Source organism: Lactuca saligna, chromosome 2, assembly GCF_052625555.1.
Source record: "Lactuca saligna cultivar CGN05327 chromosome 2, ASM5262555v1, whole genome shotgun sequence".
In the NCBI taxonomy this organism is placed as follows: Eukaryota; Viridiplantae; Streptophyta; class Magnoliopsida; order Asterales; family Asteraceae; genus Lactuca; species Lactuca saligna.
This window is the reverse complement of record NC_136418.1, coordinates 92950933-92968143: the sequence shown is the minus strand read 5'-3', so window position 1 is coordinate 92968143 and position 17211 is coordinate 92950933. Positions and strand designations below refer to the sequence as shown.

General features: G+C 35.9%; 2 protein-coding genes across 3 annotated transcripts; one reads left to right on the top strand and one right to left on the bottom strand.

The window, feature by feature from the left end:
• The first annotated feature begins 5847 nt into the window (after positions 1-5847).
• Positions 5848-6962, top strand: LOC145031196 (uncharacterized). Of its 2 annotated transcripts, none has more exons than XM_078979711.1 (2): positions 5848-6258; positions 6375-6962. In XM_078979711.1, the coding sequence occupies exons 1-2, from the start codon at positions 5964-5966 to the stop codon at positions 6902-6904; spliced, it is 825 nt and encodes a 274-aa protein (XP_078835837.1). In that variant the 5' UTR covers positions 5848-5963; the 3' UTR covers positions 6905-6962. The 2 variants fall into 2 exon arrangements, with proteins under 2 accessions (XP_078835837.1, XP_078835836.1); XM_078979710.1 differs by having other exon boundaries at positions 5849-6275; positions 6380-6962.
• Positions 6963-7169: 207 nt separating this feature from the next.
• On the bottom strand, positions 7170-14763 carry LOC145031195 (P-loop containing nucleoside triphosphate hydrolases superfamily protein). The gene is made up of 15 exons (XM_078979709.1): positions 14482-14763; positions 13690-13980; positions 13411-13589; positions 13142-13336; positions 12883-13059; positions 11213-11586; positions 10545-10725; positions 10025-10147; positions 9754-9870; positions 9569-9673; positions 9329-9469; positions 9182-9247; positions 7681-7845; positions 7507-7588; positions 7170-7422 (listed from the first exon to the last, which is right to left on the bottom strand). Exons 1-15 carry the CDS (start codon positions 14642-14644, stop codon positions 7367-7369), a joined length of 2415 nt encoding a protein of 804 aa, XP_078835835.1. The 5' UTR covers positions 14645-14763; the 3' UTR covers positions 7170-7366.
• Between the last annotated feature and the right edge of the window lie 2448 nt (positions 14764-17211).

The window sequence follows — 17211 nt, the reverse complement described above, 5'->3', positions numbered from 1 at the left end:
TGATTTAAACTGTATATGTATTATATATCTACGAAAATGTTGGGGTAAAACATGGGTAGATGTAATAGGTGATGTGTGATAAAATGATGAGAGGTCTCGATGTTGTTGTTGTTGATCCAGTCACCTAGCGGAGTATAGATGACGACCACGGACTCTTCTAGACAGTCCAGTGGAACGCTGGCAGGCTCGCAACCTATAGGTGTTTGTGAACGATATGTTCACTGGTGTACTCCATCCCCCTCATGGTTGCCTTTAGGACATTTATTGCTGAGGAACCCCCGTTGCAGTAGTGTCCATCCCGATGATGATCCTTAGGATAGGTCCCTTATGATAGGTGTTTAGGGACGTAATGTGAGGATAACGGGAACGGGTAATCAGGTTATTGTTGGTCGATGAAATTAATAAACTTATTTAATGTGGGTTGAAAATCCTATGTGCTCACCAGGCTTCCAAGCCTGACCCACTCAGTTTTATGTATTACAGGTAGTGGCGCTCGAGCATAGTTGTGATGTGTTGGGATGAGGGATTACGGATATAAGCCTGTAGATATGAAATAATGTAGTAAGGCTTATATTGTATTGTTTATAGTTATATACTGTATCGAACATGACCTTCTGAGTCTTTTAATGAAATACATTTCTAAGGAAATGATTTTGATAATTCTTTATCATATTATTGTTTTGGGACAAATTCCGCAACTCTTTTATTAAAAGGTTACTCTGATTTTGAAATAAAGTATAAACAAAAACCGATCTTTTCTGGCCGTGATTTTGGGGATGTCACAATTTCACCCTTACCACTACCACATAATAATATAGCAATAATCACATAAATCATAACAGATAGTGGCATACCAGAAAATTATCACAAAGATAATCATCTCTACTAGAACAACTACTAGTGTGTCTGCATTGGTGCCATCGACCCACTCATACAGGAAGGTAACTCACCTCGAATACTAGAATGTAGCTGAAAACGGTCCTTGATTTTAGACTTGATTCATACGAATGTTCCTCTAATTCACTCAAACCTAGGCTCTGATACTAACTTGTAACATCCAAAATTTAAACCAATTTAAACTTTTCAAGCACAACCCTTATTCATTAATTCATTACAAAAAGGTTTTCAATTCATTTATTATCAGAGTATTTCCCAGAACCACATCATAAATACATAAAACATGAGGAGAGGTACGATCACACCTTCGCCTTGCCACGATCTCCTGAAGTACCTGAAACAATACACTGAACACTGTAAGCCCGAAAGCTTAGTGAGTTACCCCCAAAATACCAACTGCATTTCGGGTCTACTGTGTGACTGGTCCGCCGCACTGGGCCTTCAGTCCACCTGATCCACCCTCCGAGTCTAGCAACATACATCGAGTCTGCAGTGTGGTTGGTCCGCCCGCACCGGGCCTTCAACCCACCTAGTCCACTCTCTGAGTCTATAGTATGACTGCTCCGCCCGCACCGGGCCTTCAGTCGGCCTGGTCCACTCTCCGAGCCTCGGCACGTTTGGTCCGCCCTCGTGGGGCCTACAGCCTATCCGAACCACTCGTTGGGCCTTTGGGATATCCGGTCCGCCCTGGGTATGTTGACCTACAGCATAAAGCAAGACCCGCCTCAACCCAAACCCAGTCAATCAATCATGTGCACATAAACATATAATCATATAGCAATTTATCACAAAACAACCGATCTACCAGATCACATACATAGCCCACTCTAACCAGGATACTGACCTAACCGGTCACTAATATAGCATCATCCTATATACTAGGATTCCGACCTTAACCAGGTCCCTAACATATATCATCCTAACTACCAGGATGCAAACATATAGCAAAGCAATAACATAACAACTACCTGGATTCCCATCCGATAAAGGGCCGGCCTTGGTGCCTTAGACCCTGTTGATATAGTGAGGATAACTCACCTCGCAACTGTTGAATGAAGAGATAAGATCACGCTGCTCCAACCTCCGACACGAACTCCACCAGTGATCAATACCAAATGACTGAACTCAATAAATACCAATAATTACCAAAATACCCTTGGAAGTCAACTGGTCAACTCTTGGTCAAAGTCAAAGTCCTCAGTCAAAGTCCACCTTTCTGTGTAACCCTACTCGCCGAGTCGCCCCGTTGACTCGCCGAGTCCCACAATTCTGAGTCCCGTCTTACTCAACTCACTGATTCACCGTTCAACCAGAAAAAGGTTAGGACTCCACGAACAGACTCGACAAGTCTAAGAACAGACTCGCCGAGTCCAGGGCAATATTCAACAGACTCACTGAGTTGTTCTTCCGACTCGTCGAGTCCAAGCCATCCTTCATCCAACTCGTCGATTCCTTCAGTTCTCATTCCACACAAAGGCTTTCCAAGCCATGCAGGGGCTCAAATCCCTAGATCTACCCTTCTACAAGCTATCCCTCATGTAAAGTGGCAAACTTTACGTGAACTCAAGGAGCTATGAGCCCAAAATGCTCTAGGGCTAGGCTTTTAGGACAAAGGGCTTCACTAACAACTCAAAGACAGGGACTTTATGATCTTCTGGACCATGTCAAGTCCAGATCTAAAGTAGCAACCTCATATTCAACTTCCAAACCCGAAATAACTCTAGAAATGCCACAAAACTCAAGCAACAAAGGATCTAGATGCAAAGGAGCTTAAGTAATAGATTAATACCTCAAATGAAAGCTCCCACTATAGTAGACCTTGGATCTATACTACTCCCTTGTTGTAATCCCTTGGTCTTCAAGTTCCCTTTTAAAGATTTCCTTTCCAAAGCTCCAATTTCTTTATCAATGGAGTTCCACTCGATTTCTAGGGTTTGTAGGCTCTGAAGGGTGGTAAGGAGGCTGAAGAAGGGATGTTATGTTCTTTATATAGGCCACAACCCCCGGATTAGGGTCTTTCTCATCCCAGCAGCAACTCGTCGAGTCCACCCATGCGACTCGCCGAGTTGGTCACTTTATACGTGACCCGGATCGCAACTCGACTCGCTGAGTCTATCCATGGACTCGCCGAGTCGATCCTCCTTAATTACACCAAGCACCCTGAACTTTCACTTCTGAACTCGGGGTGTTACACCAATCCTTCAATATAACCAACACAAACACAAAAGAAACTACAAACACATAAAACAAGGTTTTACATCTTCCACCTTCATTTCCATTCTGATGATGAGTGCCTACTCCCTCCACCGGTAGTTGTGTGTCACTATTTGTTCCACAAAGTCTCCAAATAGTTCAAGGTTCCCTGTAGGTTGTTCTTACCCAACCTCCCCATATATTGCATGGTTCTCCAAATTGACATTGTTGTGAAATTCTAATAAGAGGTTTGCATACCACTAGTTTGGTAGAGGATGATCCACCCAATGAAAGTACTTGCAATCTTTGAGTTCATCATGGTAATTTGGACAGCCTATAAACCTTCTCCATGGGTTTAATGGAGTCCATGAAGTACATTATAATAATAATAATAATAATAATAATTTAATATTAAAGGGTCCCACCTCTCTCTCTCTCTCTCTCTCTATATATATATATATATATATATATATATATATATATATATATATATATATATATATATATATATGTCTATCTATCTCTCTCTCTCTCTCTTAAACTAAACCCATGACCACCCATGACATACCACCTCCCCTCCATTGATTCGATCAAACATCGCCACCCCACCTACTTTTTCTCTCCTTCTCATGAACCTACTGTCAAGAAATGACACCACCATGAAGGGTGGTCAAAAGACATCGCTACCTCCATTAAAGAACCAACACCGGTGCCTTTAACTACTGTGAATCACCACAATCTGCCACTGTTATTGACCAGTAACCCCCTCTGTCCCTCTCCTGTTCAGATAATCAACCACCACCACCATTAGAAGTTGTAATGTATTCAGAGTATCCGGGCCCCACGTCCTTCATTTCGGATCTATCAATTGTGTTGAAAGTGACTACAGGAGCTCGACCTCGTCTCACTTCGTTTCCATTAGCATCAACTTGTAGGTTGTGAGAAGAACCAGGAGACCCTGAAGGGGAAGCTGAAAATGAATCACCATTATGCAAAATAGAAACTAAAGATTCAGAACTCATTGATAATCTTGGACTTTGATTTGGGGAATATGTCACATGTACAATATAAGAAACCGACAAATGTATCAGTTCAATTATAGGGGGGGGGGGGGGGGCTCATGAGTGATGGATCTTCTTGAATCTGAAAATGATTCGACTACAGATGCAGTGAGGATAGAACGGGAATTTGCTTCTCACTTACAATGCTCTAAAGAAAGAGGATGGAGAATCGGGAATTTGCTTCTCCTACATTTGCATTCATCTAAAATATTCATGACCTTCATTTGCCTCCTTCAGCTTCTAGTTTTTCACAAACTTTGGTTTACGAGGGCTCGATTGATTGTTTGTTGTTCTTTCTCGATCTATCTTCTTTTAGACGATTTCCATTCACAATCGTCATCTTCCGATATGTATTTGAGAAACCCCAAGTTTTTGCAATCAAGATCCAGAAATGATAAGCTACAGATCAGAGATGGTAACTTGTGAAGCATATCGAATTTTGAGGAAGAAGCTAGAGAATATAGGTTGCTGTTTTTTTTTTTTAGAGAGAGAGAGAGAGAGAGAGAGAGAGAGAGAGAGAGAGATATGTGGCCTTTAATATTAAATAATTATTTTTTTCTTTTTCTTTTAAATTAAGACAAATCTTCATAAATGGTCTCTATGGTAGTGAAATGATAGAAATATTCTTTACTTAACGGCCAAAAGCTAATGGTGTTAACAAAAATAACCATTTGTTAAAAGTTTTGAAACCACGGGGACCATCTATGAGGTTTTTAAAGATTAGGAACTAAACTTCAAATTTTCGAAAACCACAGGGACCATTTTTGAAGTTTTATCTTTTTCTTATTAAGTATTACCCGATTTTTTTGTGTCATGATACCCCTTTACTTGTTGGGAATATCTTTTTACTTTGATCCTGGATCCACCACTACGTATTTGTCTTGCAATTATTGAAAGTCTTTCAAGTGGTAAGTGGATCCTCTATGTTTTCAACTTGTAACATAATAATATATTACTTTACAATTTATATTTATTTAATAAATAATACATCATAATAATTAAGTTTATATGGTAGGTGGGACCATTTTTTATATTGAATAGTCTTGCAAATATTAAAAGCCTTTTACCCATATGAATACTCTAATACTAAATATAATCCTGAATAAAAAACAATATATCTAAAATATTTTTTTAATGTTAAATATAATAGAGTAAATTACTAAAATCGTCCTGTTGTTTGATCAAAATTGTACGTTTGGTCCCTAACTTTTTTTTTACACTCGGATCGTCCTTGTGGTTTGATTTTGTTGCGTTTTACGTCCCTGTGGTTTGATTTTGTTGCGTTTTACGTCCCTGTGGTTTGATTTTTCGTCCCTTACATACATAAAGTTAGGGACCAAACATGAATTTTTTATCAAACCATAGAGACGAAAAACGCAAAAAAATAAACCACAGAGACGATCCGAATGCGAAGAAAAAGTTAAGGATCAAACGTGCAATTTTGATCAAACCAAGGGACAATTTTAATAATTTACTCAATATAATATAATGGATTGGAAGACTTTTTTGTGTGTTTACACTCTTTTTTACACTATAACTACTAATACACCTATTTTTTACACTATAACTACTAATACACCTATTTTTTACCCTGTAATTACCGGTATAATGTAAAAAAATAGTATTAAGGGGTGAGATTCGAAACACACAAGGGCATAAATGTAATTAGACATGATAAGTAGTGAACCAAATGAAAACAGCAACACTTGCTTTATCAAGAATCCGGGGTGGACGTTACCTTGTGGATAATGTTTCCGATCGGAAATCAAATGAATTGAAGCTCAAATCCACCGTCCACCACCTTTCAAACAAATGGTTTTCTTAATCTTCTATACACACATACACCCTACGCCGCCGCCTCTTCGCAATCAGCAACTATGGCCGGCTCCGGCCATCACCCAACCCTTCTTCCCATTAAACCCCACTCCCACTTTCCCTCGCCGGATTCACACAAAGGCACGCCGCTGGGACTCGAACGCAGAGACATTCCGAACACAAAGCTTCGATTTTAACTCCGGAGACGACGATGACGATGACGATGACGATGACGATTTTGAAGACGATGATGCAAATCAGTGGCTCGACATCCTTGAAGACTTCATTGACGGTGTGTGGATTTTTAAGGTGATTTTATTTTTATTTACTTTTGAGTCCTGAAAAATGGGAAGTAATAGCATCCGCCATCGGACTTCATTGACATTTGACAGTGTTATTTATAACCAGTGCAGGTATTCCGATCATTTGGGTGGTTTCTTCCGGCGATAATCTCGTCTCTACTGTTGACGTCAGGTCCGAAAGCGTTCCTTATGGCGATGGCTATTCCCCTCGGCCAATCGGCGCTTTCTATGTTATTTCAAACGGTTTGGGGAAGACCGAAGAATAAAACCAGACGTCGAGGCAAGAGCAAGAGCGAGGGTAAGAGGAAACCGCCGCCGCCGCCGCGACGTGGTGGTGCAAGCTATGTGTACATGGATGAAGAAGAGTACCCCAGAGGGGAAAGAAAAAGGGCTCCCGGGTATCAAACATGGGTGGCCGGAGACGGTGGTGCAAGTGATAACAAAAGTGGTGGTTCATCGGCGAGTTTTGGTGGGTGGGAAGAACTGGATAGAAAAAGTGGGTCGTTTAAAGATGGAAAGCGGAAGCCATTGAAGAGTAAATTGAGCAGGAGAGAAAGACGAAGCACGACACCATTGTTTTTTAGATTGTTGATTGCAGTATTCCCATTTTTAGGTTCATGGACTAGAATGCTATAATAAGATTACAATGATCTTTTATACAAATAATGAGCAATATATTTTATTTGTTTATAAACAGTAGAAATGTATTTATATTTTTGCAGCAAAATGCAATAACGTTGCTATTTTTTTGGTAAAAAAATTACATTGCCATTGTAGGAACATAGTTACATCATTTCGCTGTTGATGAAATATGTAATAAATACTTTTAAGTTTCAACGAAAAAAAAAAAAAAAAAAAAAAAGTTGCTAGCCTATTATTGATGTAAAAGTGCATCGCTATGTAGATAAGTTATTATGGATTAAAAAAATAAAGTACATTAAAGTAGAATACATTGCTATTTTCCTCATAATTTATATTTTTCTTGTATTTCTCTTTCTTCAGTATTTAGAAAACAAATGCATATAAAATATAAATTATCACAGCCTCTCAAAAATTCAGTCTTAACAAAATTTGATGATTGCTTTGCTAATTAAGGTTCTAATCACCTCCGGATTTAAGCTTTTTCCTTTGTTTTCTCTTTTGGTCATGCAACCCTGAATAAAAAAAATTCAATATCATTAACCAAATAAAAAACGATTTATTTATTTATTTTTATTTTTTTAGAAGATGGATTTTACGTTTTTTATCTTCTTTCCTCTTTCTTCTTAGGTTGTCTAAGCTTCTTCGCTTTTCCCCAGCCCCTTTAAGATCCATGGAAACCTAAAAACATAAATCAAGAATTAGAAGGGTATTATTGTCAAGTGTGACGAATGGGGCCTAAAGGAAAAGGGCAAAATGGGAATAAAAATTACCTCATGGCCACTGCTTCTGAGTGCTTGGAGTGGTTCGACACAATCATGACCAATAACAACCATTTTCCTCTTGTTGTTATTATTATTTCTCGGGTTTTCTTTTTCAGCAAGTTTCTGTTTTGCTAATTCTTCAAATTGTTGTTGAAGAAGAGGTGAAATACCAGCCTGCAAAAGAGAAAACACTCAAAGGAGGTTAATTTTTTTTTTTTTATCTTCTTGAAAAAAAGTGATGAAAGAAAAAGTTTATTTTTATAGTGTGGTTTCATTGCGATTTAGTCTACTATAGTGTCATACTTTCATTTCTTCCATTTTTGTTTGAAAATCAACCCTATTATAACAATGTCATCCAAATAATAGATTTTTCAGAGTGTAATGTTCTAATAAGAAAAAATTCAAAGTATAATTGAGTTCGTTCTTCAAAGTACAATGTTTTTTAATAGAAAAAAAATTGTAGAGTAAATTACACGAATGGTCCCTATGGTTTGGGGTAATTTGCACGCTTGGTCCCTAACTTATTCTTTTAACTCAGAAGGTCCCTACTATTTGTTATTGCTACACACTTGGTCCTTATTGTTTGTTTTTGTTACGCATATGGTCCCTATCTTACGTAAAAAGACAATTATTTAAATATAGAAAAATGGTAGGGTAGGTAAGGTAAGGAGAGAGGATGGGCTTGAGGGTGTGTTTATTTAAATAAATTAAAAAATCAAGAGAAAAATAGACTTTTTATGTAAGACAGGGACCAAGCGTGTAACAAAAACAAACAGTAGGGACCTTCCAAGTTAGAAAAAGAAGTTAGGGACCAAATGCGCAAGTTGCCCTAAACCATAGGGACCATTCGTGTAATTTACCCAAAATTGTATGTACAAAAAACAAATAGAAGAAAGTATTTTACTATTTCTTGCAGTTAGCCATTTATGTTTTTCCTTGTCTTGTTATTTTCCCAAAAATAAAAAAACTAATAATAACAGAATATTTTAGGGTTAATCTCAAAAAAAAAAAAACCTAAATTGTGTTTTTTCCGGATTAAACCTCAAACTTATTATTTGCCTGAAAAAGGCTTTGTATTTTTTCATTTTTTACGAAAAAACCCTCAACTTCGTACTTTTGAAAAAAACCCTCTACCTTCAAAATGCTTCCAAATAAACCTTCAACCTTTTTAGTTTTTCTCGAAAAAAAACCCTCAAAATTTACAACTTTTTTGGAAAAAAAAAACGACTAAAAGGGCCAAATCAGAAAAAATACAAGGCAAATATAAATTAAGGTTAATCCCGAAAAAACATAAAATATAAGGTTTTTTTTTGAGATTAACCCAATATTTTATCTAAAAAGTAGTTTATTCAGGCATGCAGCAGTTAATTGGAGAAAAGAAACACATAACAAATTTACAATGATCCTCAAAAAGGGAATATATATATATATATATATATATATATATATATATATATATATATATATATATATATATATATATATATATATATATAAAATGATGAATTACCCCTGCCAAATATCGACTTGAGAATGATTTGGGTTGCAATGGACGAGAAAGCAGTGACTTGAGCTCCTGCATGAAAACAGTCAAAATCAGCATGAAGAAAATAATTTATGGTTAAACGAGAATGAGAAAGAGGAGAAAACCAAAAACCTGTTGAAGGTTTTTTAATTTTGCAGAATTTGCTTTTGTTTTCCTGATAGTGTTTGCTCTTTCATCCTCACTATCATTTTCTTCTACAATCAGTTCAATTGACTCAGCATTTCGTTGGAACCAAGTCTTATCAGCCTTATCCTACAACAAGTAGTAAAGTAATTTATATATTTTATGGGTAAGTAAGTTGATATTATGCAAGTAAAGTCAAAAAAAATGAAAATTTAAATTCATTTTCACCTGTGATTCCTTTCGCAAAACCCTGTCTATTTGTCGTGCAAGAGATAGGCGCTTTATCACCTCAGGCATGTATGAAGAGTCTATAGGAAATTGCTGGAAACTTTCCTGAAAATGTAAACCAAACCAGAATAAGTTTAAGAAAAAAAAACACAACTATTAGTACATTTATAGTGTAAAAAACTAACCTTTGAAAAAGATTTGCACAAAGAAGAAAACTTTGATGATTCTTTTGGTGAAATTAGCGCAATGCTGCATCCATCTGCAGAAGCTCTAGCTGTTCTACCACTTCTATGAACATAAACCTGCCAATTACACATACATACTCACCATATATATATATATATATATATATATATATATATATATATATATATATATATATATATATATATATATATATATATATATAGAAGATTGAATAAATAATATATCAGATTAAAAGAAACAAGAAGTTACTTCAGCAGAATGAGGAAGTTGATAATGAACAACAGTTCTAACACCAGGAATATCAAGACCTCTAGCAGCAACATCAGTAGCCACAAGTATTCCATGATCATTTGCACGAAAACGATCAATCGCCTGCATTTCAATTTCAATTTCAACCAACAATTATGATTTATATAATTTTTTTTTTTACATATCAAAATAATTATGTTTAGAGTAAATTACTGAAATCGTCCCTATGATTTGGTTAAAATTACACGTTTAGTCCCTAACTTTTCTTTTGCACTCGGACCCTCCCTGTGGTTTGATTTTGTTACATTTTTCGTCCCTGTGGTTTGATTTTGTTACATTTTTCGTCCCTGTGCAAAATAGACTCTTCAACAAAATCAAACCACAGGGACGAAAAATGTAACAAAATCAAACCACAGGGACGATCCGAGTGCAAAATAAAAGTTAGGGACCAAATATGCAATTTTAACCAAACCACAGGGACGATTTCAGTAATTTACTCTTATGTTTAACAAATAATAACCTTGAGTCTAGCACGCTGCTGCATCTGTGCATGAAGGGTCAAAACATTGACATTAAGAATACGCATAAGGGAAGAGATATGACGAAGGGCTGCAATTGATGTACAAAAGACGATAGTACGCCCTTGTCCATGAACAGATAAAATATAATACAAACATCCGTCTTTATCTTCTTCTGGACACCTGTAAATTGATGTTTAATCAAATTCAATATTAAAAAGAGTAAATTACACGAATAGTCCCTATGGTTTAGGGTAATTTACGCATTTGGTCCCTAACTTATTTTTATAACTCGGAAGGTTCATACTGTTTGTTTTTGTTACGCGCTTGGTCCTTGTCTTACCTAAAAAGACTATTTTGCCCTTGATTTTTTTAATTTATTTAAATGAACACACCCCCAAACTCACCCCCTCAGCTTACCTTACCTACCCCACCATTTTTTCTATTTAAATAATAGTTTTTTAGGTAAAACAGGGACCAAGGGAGTAAGAAAAACAAACAGTAGGGACCGGGTGCATAATAAAAACAAACAGTAGGGACTTTCCGAGTTAAAAAAATAAGTTAGGGACCAAGCGTGCAAATTATCCCAAACCATAGGGACCATTCGTGTAATTTACTCTATTAAAAAAAAGCAAACAGATGAATAAAAGGGAAAGGGGTATTATCATACTCAATGAAGGACTCCTCAAGATTATTTGCCATAATTGAAGCATTTGTGAGATCAATAACAGCAGCATTAGAACGCATCCCTGCACGTTCAGATAAGGCTTCAATTGAGTTCAATTCACCATCTGATTTTGTTTTCACAGATCCACGTTTAAGTTTTTTCCTAAAATCAGAAGATAAGGCAATGGTTGCTGAAAACACAAAAGTCTGTCTTTTCTTTTTTTGAAAGCCTGAAGCTGTGACACAATTTTCAGAATCTTCTTGATGTCCTTCACGAATCATGGGAAGCATGTCAATAATTGACTGCAGCTCATGAAAATGACCATTATCTATCATTCTATCTGCCTCATCCAGCACAAAGAATGACAGTGAATGTAGCTGCAAAAATCATCAACACTTAATATTATTATACATGATTATAGCATTTTACTTGCTTTCAGTTTTTATTTGTGCTTTGAAGAATCTAGCCGATTATAGCATTGTAGTTATAAATTTGTTTCTTGATAAGATGTTGTGCTTTGGAAAATGGGTTAATCTCAAAAAAGATCTTATAGATTTTGTGTTTTTTCCGGATTAAACCTTGAATTTATTATTAAGACGTATTTTTTCATTTTTCTGAAAAAGTCCTTGAACTTTGTATTTTTTTGTCTAAAAAAAACCCTTGCATTTTACATTTTTCTGAATGTATTATTAAGACGTTGTATTTTTTTCATTTTTCTAAAAAAGTCCTCGAACCCTTGCATTTTTGTCTGAAAAAGTCCTCGAACCTTCTAAATGCTTCCAAATAAACCCTCTAACTTTGTTAGTTTCTCGCGAAAAAACCCTTGCATTTTACAATTTTTTTTTGGAAAAAAAGGGTTTTATGCAGAAAAGTCTCATTATTTTGGGAAAATTTTCGGTGAAGTCCTAAATTTTTATTTTTGAACACAAAAGTCCGAATGTTTGCCCAAATTAACGAAAAAGTCCCTTTTTATTTTAACAGCAAACGACAGATTATATGATTTTCCCAAAATAATGGGACTTTTCTGCATAAAACCGGGAAAAAAATGACTAAAAGGGCCAGATCGAAAAAAAAAAATGAAAAAATGCAAGGTCTTTTTCAGGGAAAAAATAAATTTGAGGTTTAATCTGAAAAAAAAATATAATGTTTTTTTTAGATCAACCCTTAAAAAATCCACCAAATTATAGCATTGAATATGTTTTGTATTTGGATGGCATTGCTATAGTTGGGTAGTTTTTTCAAAGTACAATGTTTTAATAGGGAGGGATAAATGCAAGAAATAGCAACATACTTTTATTTATTTGTTTACTACAGCATCCTATTTTTTCATTTCTTTCTATTAAAACATTGTACTTTCAATTTTTTCTTATTAAGGCATTCTGATGTGAAAATTCTAGGCAATTATAGCATTGTAATTTTATATTTTATTTTCTATCAAGACACTGTACTCTAAAAATTCTACCGAATTATACCATTTGGAAAATATATATTGTATTTGGATGACATTAATATAACTGCATACTTTTTCAAAGTATAATGTTGCAACTTACTATAGGGAAAAATGAAAGTAGAATGCTACAATAAACAAATAAATAAAGGTATGTTGCTATTTCTTACATTTAACCCTAGTTTTAGTTTTTATATATTAGACATCAAAAAAATTTCCAACTCACCTCAACAAGATGAATTTCTCCACCTGACATTAGTTCCCATAGCCTCCCTGGAGTTCCAACAACAATCTCAGGCCTTGTTTTCAAAAGTCTTTCTTGCTTTTCTGTTGACATTCCACCAACAATAGGAACAACCCTAACATCAGTCCCTTTTGCCACTTGCTTCAAATGATCAGTGACCTAAGAGAGGAAAACACATTAATGTTTAGGGTTTAGTGTTTAGGGTTTAGGGTTTAGGGTTAGGGTTTAGGGTTATGAGTACCTGAAGTGCAAGCTCCCTAGTAGGAGTAATAATAAGTGCCCTTAAAAGACCTCTTGAAACAACTTTTTCATCTGCCTCTCCTTTTTCTTCCACTTGTCTCTCTAATTTATCTCTTTCTTCAAGAAGACGTTGTAAAATCGGTAATCCAAATGCCAGTGTTTTACCAGACCCTGTCTCTGCAGCACCAATCACATCCTGTCAAAAGAAAATGTTAAAAGATGAACCACATAAAATGGTAGCATGAAAACTTGTCAAATTACTAAACTGACCTTTCCCTGATGAGCACCTGCAGGTATACAAGCTTTCTGTATAGGTGTTGGTTCTATGAACTTGAGCCTGGATATTGATTTCATAAGCAATGGATGAAGCCTAAGTTCATACCATGCATGATATTCAGAGTCATCAACTTGATCTTCTTCTTTATCAACTTGATCATTGGTTTCTGCAACTATTGAAATAATTTTTGAAGGAAGTTTGTCAATACAGTAATTTATAGAGCTTAAAACATGGTATAGGACTTGTTAATTTGAAACTAAAGTAACACTAACCAGTAGCTGTTTCTTCTTCAGTGTCCATGGATTCCTTGGGCTTTTTAGCCTTCTTCTTTTTCTTTTTCTTCTGCTTCTTCTTCGTCTTTCCAACCTCCTTTTCAGTCTCACCATCATTAACCTCCTCTAAAGTCTCATCATTTTTAACCTCCTCCTTAACAACTTCATCACTGTTACTTTCTTCCCTCTTCCGTTTTGTCAGTTTTTCTGGTTTCTTCCCTCCTTTTTGAAATCCTTTTGGAAGCTCCAATCCATACTCTGATTCATCAATCTCTTCAAGAGACAAAACACCTGCAGCAACAAAGCTGAATAGTCAACTAAGATACTAATGAGACAGCTTATGGATCCATTTTTTCATGATACAATATAAACATTATCTACAAATCTGTCTTGATATAGGAAGGATGTAAACTAGACAAAAAAAAGTAACAGAAAGAACATCTAATGGATACTTAAATTGATGAAAGACAATAATTTTCATTACTTGCGTTCTCTTTGCTTTCTACAATACATTCAGATATTGTAAATTTGTAATATTTGGTTTTGAGCCTTCGAACAATGAAGCATATATATCAACAGAAGTTATATTTTTCGTAGAGAAAAGAAACTGGATTAAATGTAGCAAGAATTTCCGAACTCTCCTATCCTCTAATTTCAATTACTTGTTGTCTTTGATGAAGAAGAAAGGGAATAGCTAGTGAGCTAAAAACCTATAAACCCTAAAATATCAGCAAAACAAGTTATCATTTCCAAAAATCAATAGAATGAGCTGAAGCTAGAGCAAATATGAACCTCCTTCGAAGTCATTCAATCCGGCGAGTGCAGAGAACGGATCGTCATCGGTATCGGGAAGAGATGAGGTCCACGGGAGTGAGTCGAATCGTTCTAGTTGTCCCGCGCTCTGTCTTACTATATTCCTCTTTCTCTGTTTCTTCTTTGGTGGTTGAGAGGCCATCGCCGGTAGGGTTTTAGCGTAAAACGGCGGTGATGCTTTGCTAAGGGGTTGTGGCGCTGTTCTTACTTCATGCACTTCCTTGGTGAAGCAATTTAGGCTACCAATCAATAAAGTACAAACCACAAGCCTCACGTACAAGTTTCAAGTTATTTTTCTTTTATCAATTTGTCACGTAACATAAATTTGTTTAACTTTGGACACTAAAGTTGTTTTTCTTAGACCATCCAGACCGTCCAACGAGAAGCAACAAGGTGAGTGGCACCCCTCAACGGCGTTATGACACAGGGAACACCGTCATCCAACTTGTTGCATCTTGTCATGGTAAATCTCGTTGCATCTTGTTGGCGTTGTGCACCAATTTTTTGTTTTTTTTTCTTTTTTTTTTCTTTTGGTGTTGCATCTTGTTGTCCATTTTCCTACTTGGTGTTATAACACTACTTGCTTATGTGGCCTGTAAGGTGGTGTTGCACCTTGTTGCCCACACCCAATGCTCTTACTAATTTGCCAACGATGCCAACTCCGTTAATTAAATTTGACGAAATTAGTTGATCACCGGCATGTCCGTACTTTGAACTTTTTGTAGTCAATTGCAGAATGGTTTTTAGAATATTTATGGATGATTTGGATTTTGGAATCTATTAAATAATTACAATTTGTCATAAATTAGAATTCAGGGTTTTTTGAATTTAGTTTTAGGGTATTTGGTACAGAGAGATTATGGGATGTGTGGTTTAGGGAAATGGAATTGTTTTTTATTATGTTTGTTTTGTATTAAAATAAAAAGAATAAGAGAAAAAATTCAACTCCATTTCCATAGTAAATTACACGAATGGTTCCTATGGTTTAGGATAACTTGCGTATTTAGGGGCTGTTTGTTTACCTTTTAATTTCATAATTAAGAGGCCATGTCTTAAACTTTCAGATTCAAACCGTTTGTTTGTGTATTATTTTTCGCCTCTTAAAATTAATAATACCTCTTATTTTTTTCAGAGAATAAACCAAGTCTGAAGAAAAAAAAAACAGAGAGAGAGACGCGCGTTTAAGGATTCCCTATTTGCCCTAAACAATCGATCCCTTTCTTCCCTTGCGTTTGCTTGCTTCGCATATTTCTCCTCAGCATCGGGCGACGCCAGACACCGCCCACCCTAATCCCCGACGACGTTACAACAACGTCGCCTTCCTCCGCCGCCTCCATCTACGTGTCGTTCTTCCGCCGATTGCAGTAGCCAACAAAAAGGTATTCTTTGGTTTCTTCTTTTGTTTCCTCATTCTTTCCCTCGAATTCACTGTTTCTTCTTCTATTTCTTCCTTCTTTGCCCTCATACTTGAACATAAAAAAACTGAAATTGATAGCACATTGTTTCTTCTTCTGTTTCTTCCTTCTTTGCCCTCAAACTTGAACATAAAAATTTGAAATTGTTATGCTGTCAGTTGTGCATTTGATGTGTTGGATCATGTTTGTTTTTTGTAGTGATTTTAACAGCAAAGTTCTCCCCCATGTTGCCCCTCTAGTCTTGATTTGCTATTATAGGTCGATTTAGGGGTTGGAAATTATTGATCAGTTGAAAGAAGAACAGGGGAAAGGAGATCAAGAAAAACAATGGAGGGGTATTTTGTCCAACATTCTGCTGGGACATTTGTTGTAATGTTGGAGAAAAAGTATGTATATATTTGTTTAGCTTGAACATTTGTTGTTGTTTTTCCTAATCATTTTTTTTCTAATAGATTTGTTGATCACATCAAGATATTTGTATGTTTTCATGGATTTGAAAGAATTTATGTTGTATTTTGGATTTGTGTTTAATTTGGATTTTGTATGGTGTTAAATATAAGAAAAAATGGTCATTTTGTAAACATAAACATTGAATTCAATAAAAAATAATATAAATGGTAAAATGGTCATTTTTGTAATTCAGCATAGTAATTCAGAGGTTCCAACCAAACAGCATATTAAAAATTCAAATCTTAAAAATTCAGACCCTCTTAGAAATCCAGACCTCTTAAAAATTCAGAGCTTAAAAGTTCAGATCCTGCCAAACAGCCCCTTAGTCTCTAACTTATTTTTTTAACTTGGAAGGTCCCTACTATTTGTTTTTGTTACGCGTTTGGTCTATGTCTTACTTAAAAAACTATTTTGCTCTTAATTTATTTAAATAAACACACCCCCAACCTCACCCCCCCCCCCCCTCGCATTACCTTACCTACTTCACCATTTTTTTCTATTTAAATAATAGTCTTTTGAGGTAAGACATGGACTAAGCACGTAACAAAAACAAACAGTAGAGACTTTATGAGTTAAAAAAATAAGGGTTTGTTTGATAAGCCTTCTAATCGGGTCAGAAGCTTAGACTCGGTCCACAACCTTCGGTCTGTGTGTTTGTTTTGGTGCATTTCTTCTGACTCGGTCTGAAGAATTTGATTCAGTCATAGGTTTTCTCCTAATTTGGTCATCAGGAAAAAAGGTGCGGACTTGGTTAAATCTTTCACGTTCCTCAATTGCCCTCATTTACACGGACTGCTTCTTTTTCTCCATCAACGACCACACCTCCAATTTTGCTTCTTCACCA

Bases quoted from the DNA above. Each gene is read 5' to 3' on its own strand.
- LOC145031196 (XM_078979710.1), top strand. From the start codon at position 5,964: ATGGTTTTCTTAATCTTCTATACACACATACACCCTACGCCGCCGCCT. The intron at 6,276-6,379 runs GTGATTTTATTT...TAACCAGTGCAG, and splicing joins ACGGTGTGTGGATTTTTAAG to GTATTCCGATCATTTGGGTG.
- LOC145031195 (XM_078979709.1), bottom strand. From the start codon at position 14,644: ATGGCCTCTCAACCACCAAAGAAGAAACAGAGAAAGAGGAATATAGTA. The intron at 10,726-11,212 runs GTATGATAATAC...ATCAATTTACAG, and splicing joins CTTGAGGAGTCCTTCATTGA to GTGTCCAGAAGAAGATAAAG. The intron at 7,589-7,680 runs GTAATTTTTATT...TTATGTTTTTAG, and splicing joins TCAGAAGCAGTGGCCATGAG to GTTTCCATGGATCTTAAAGG.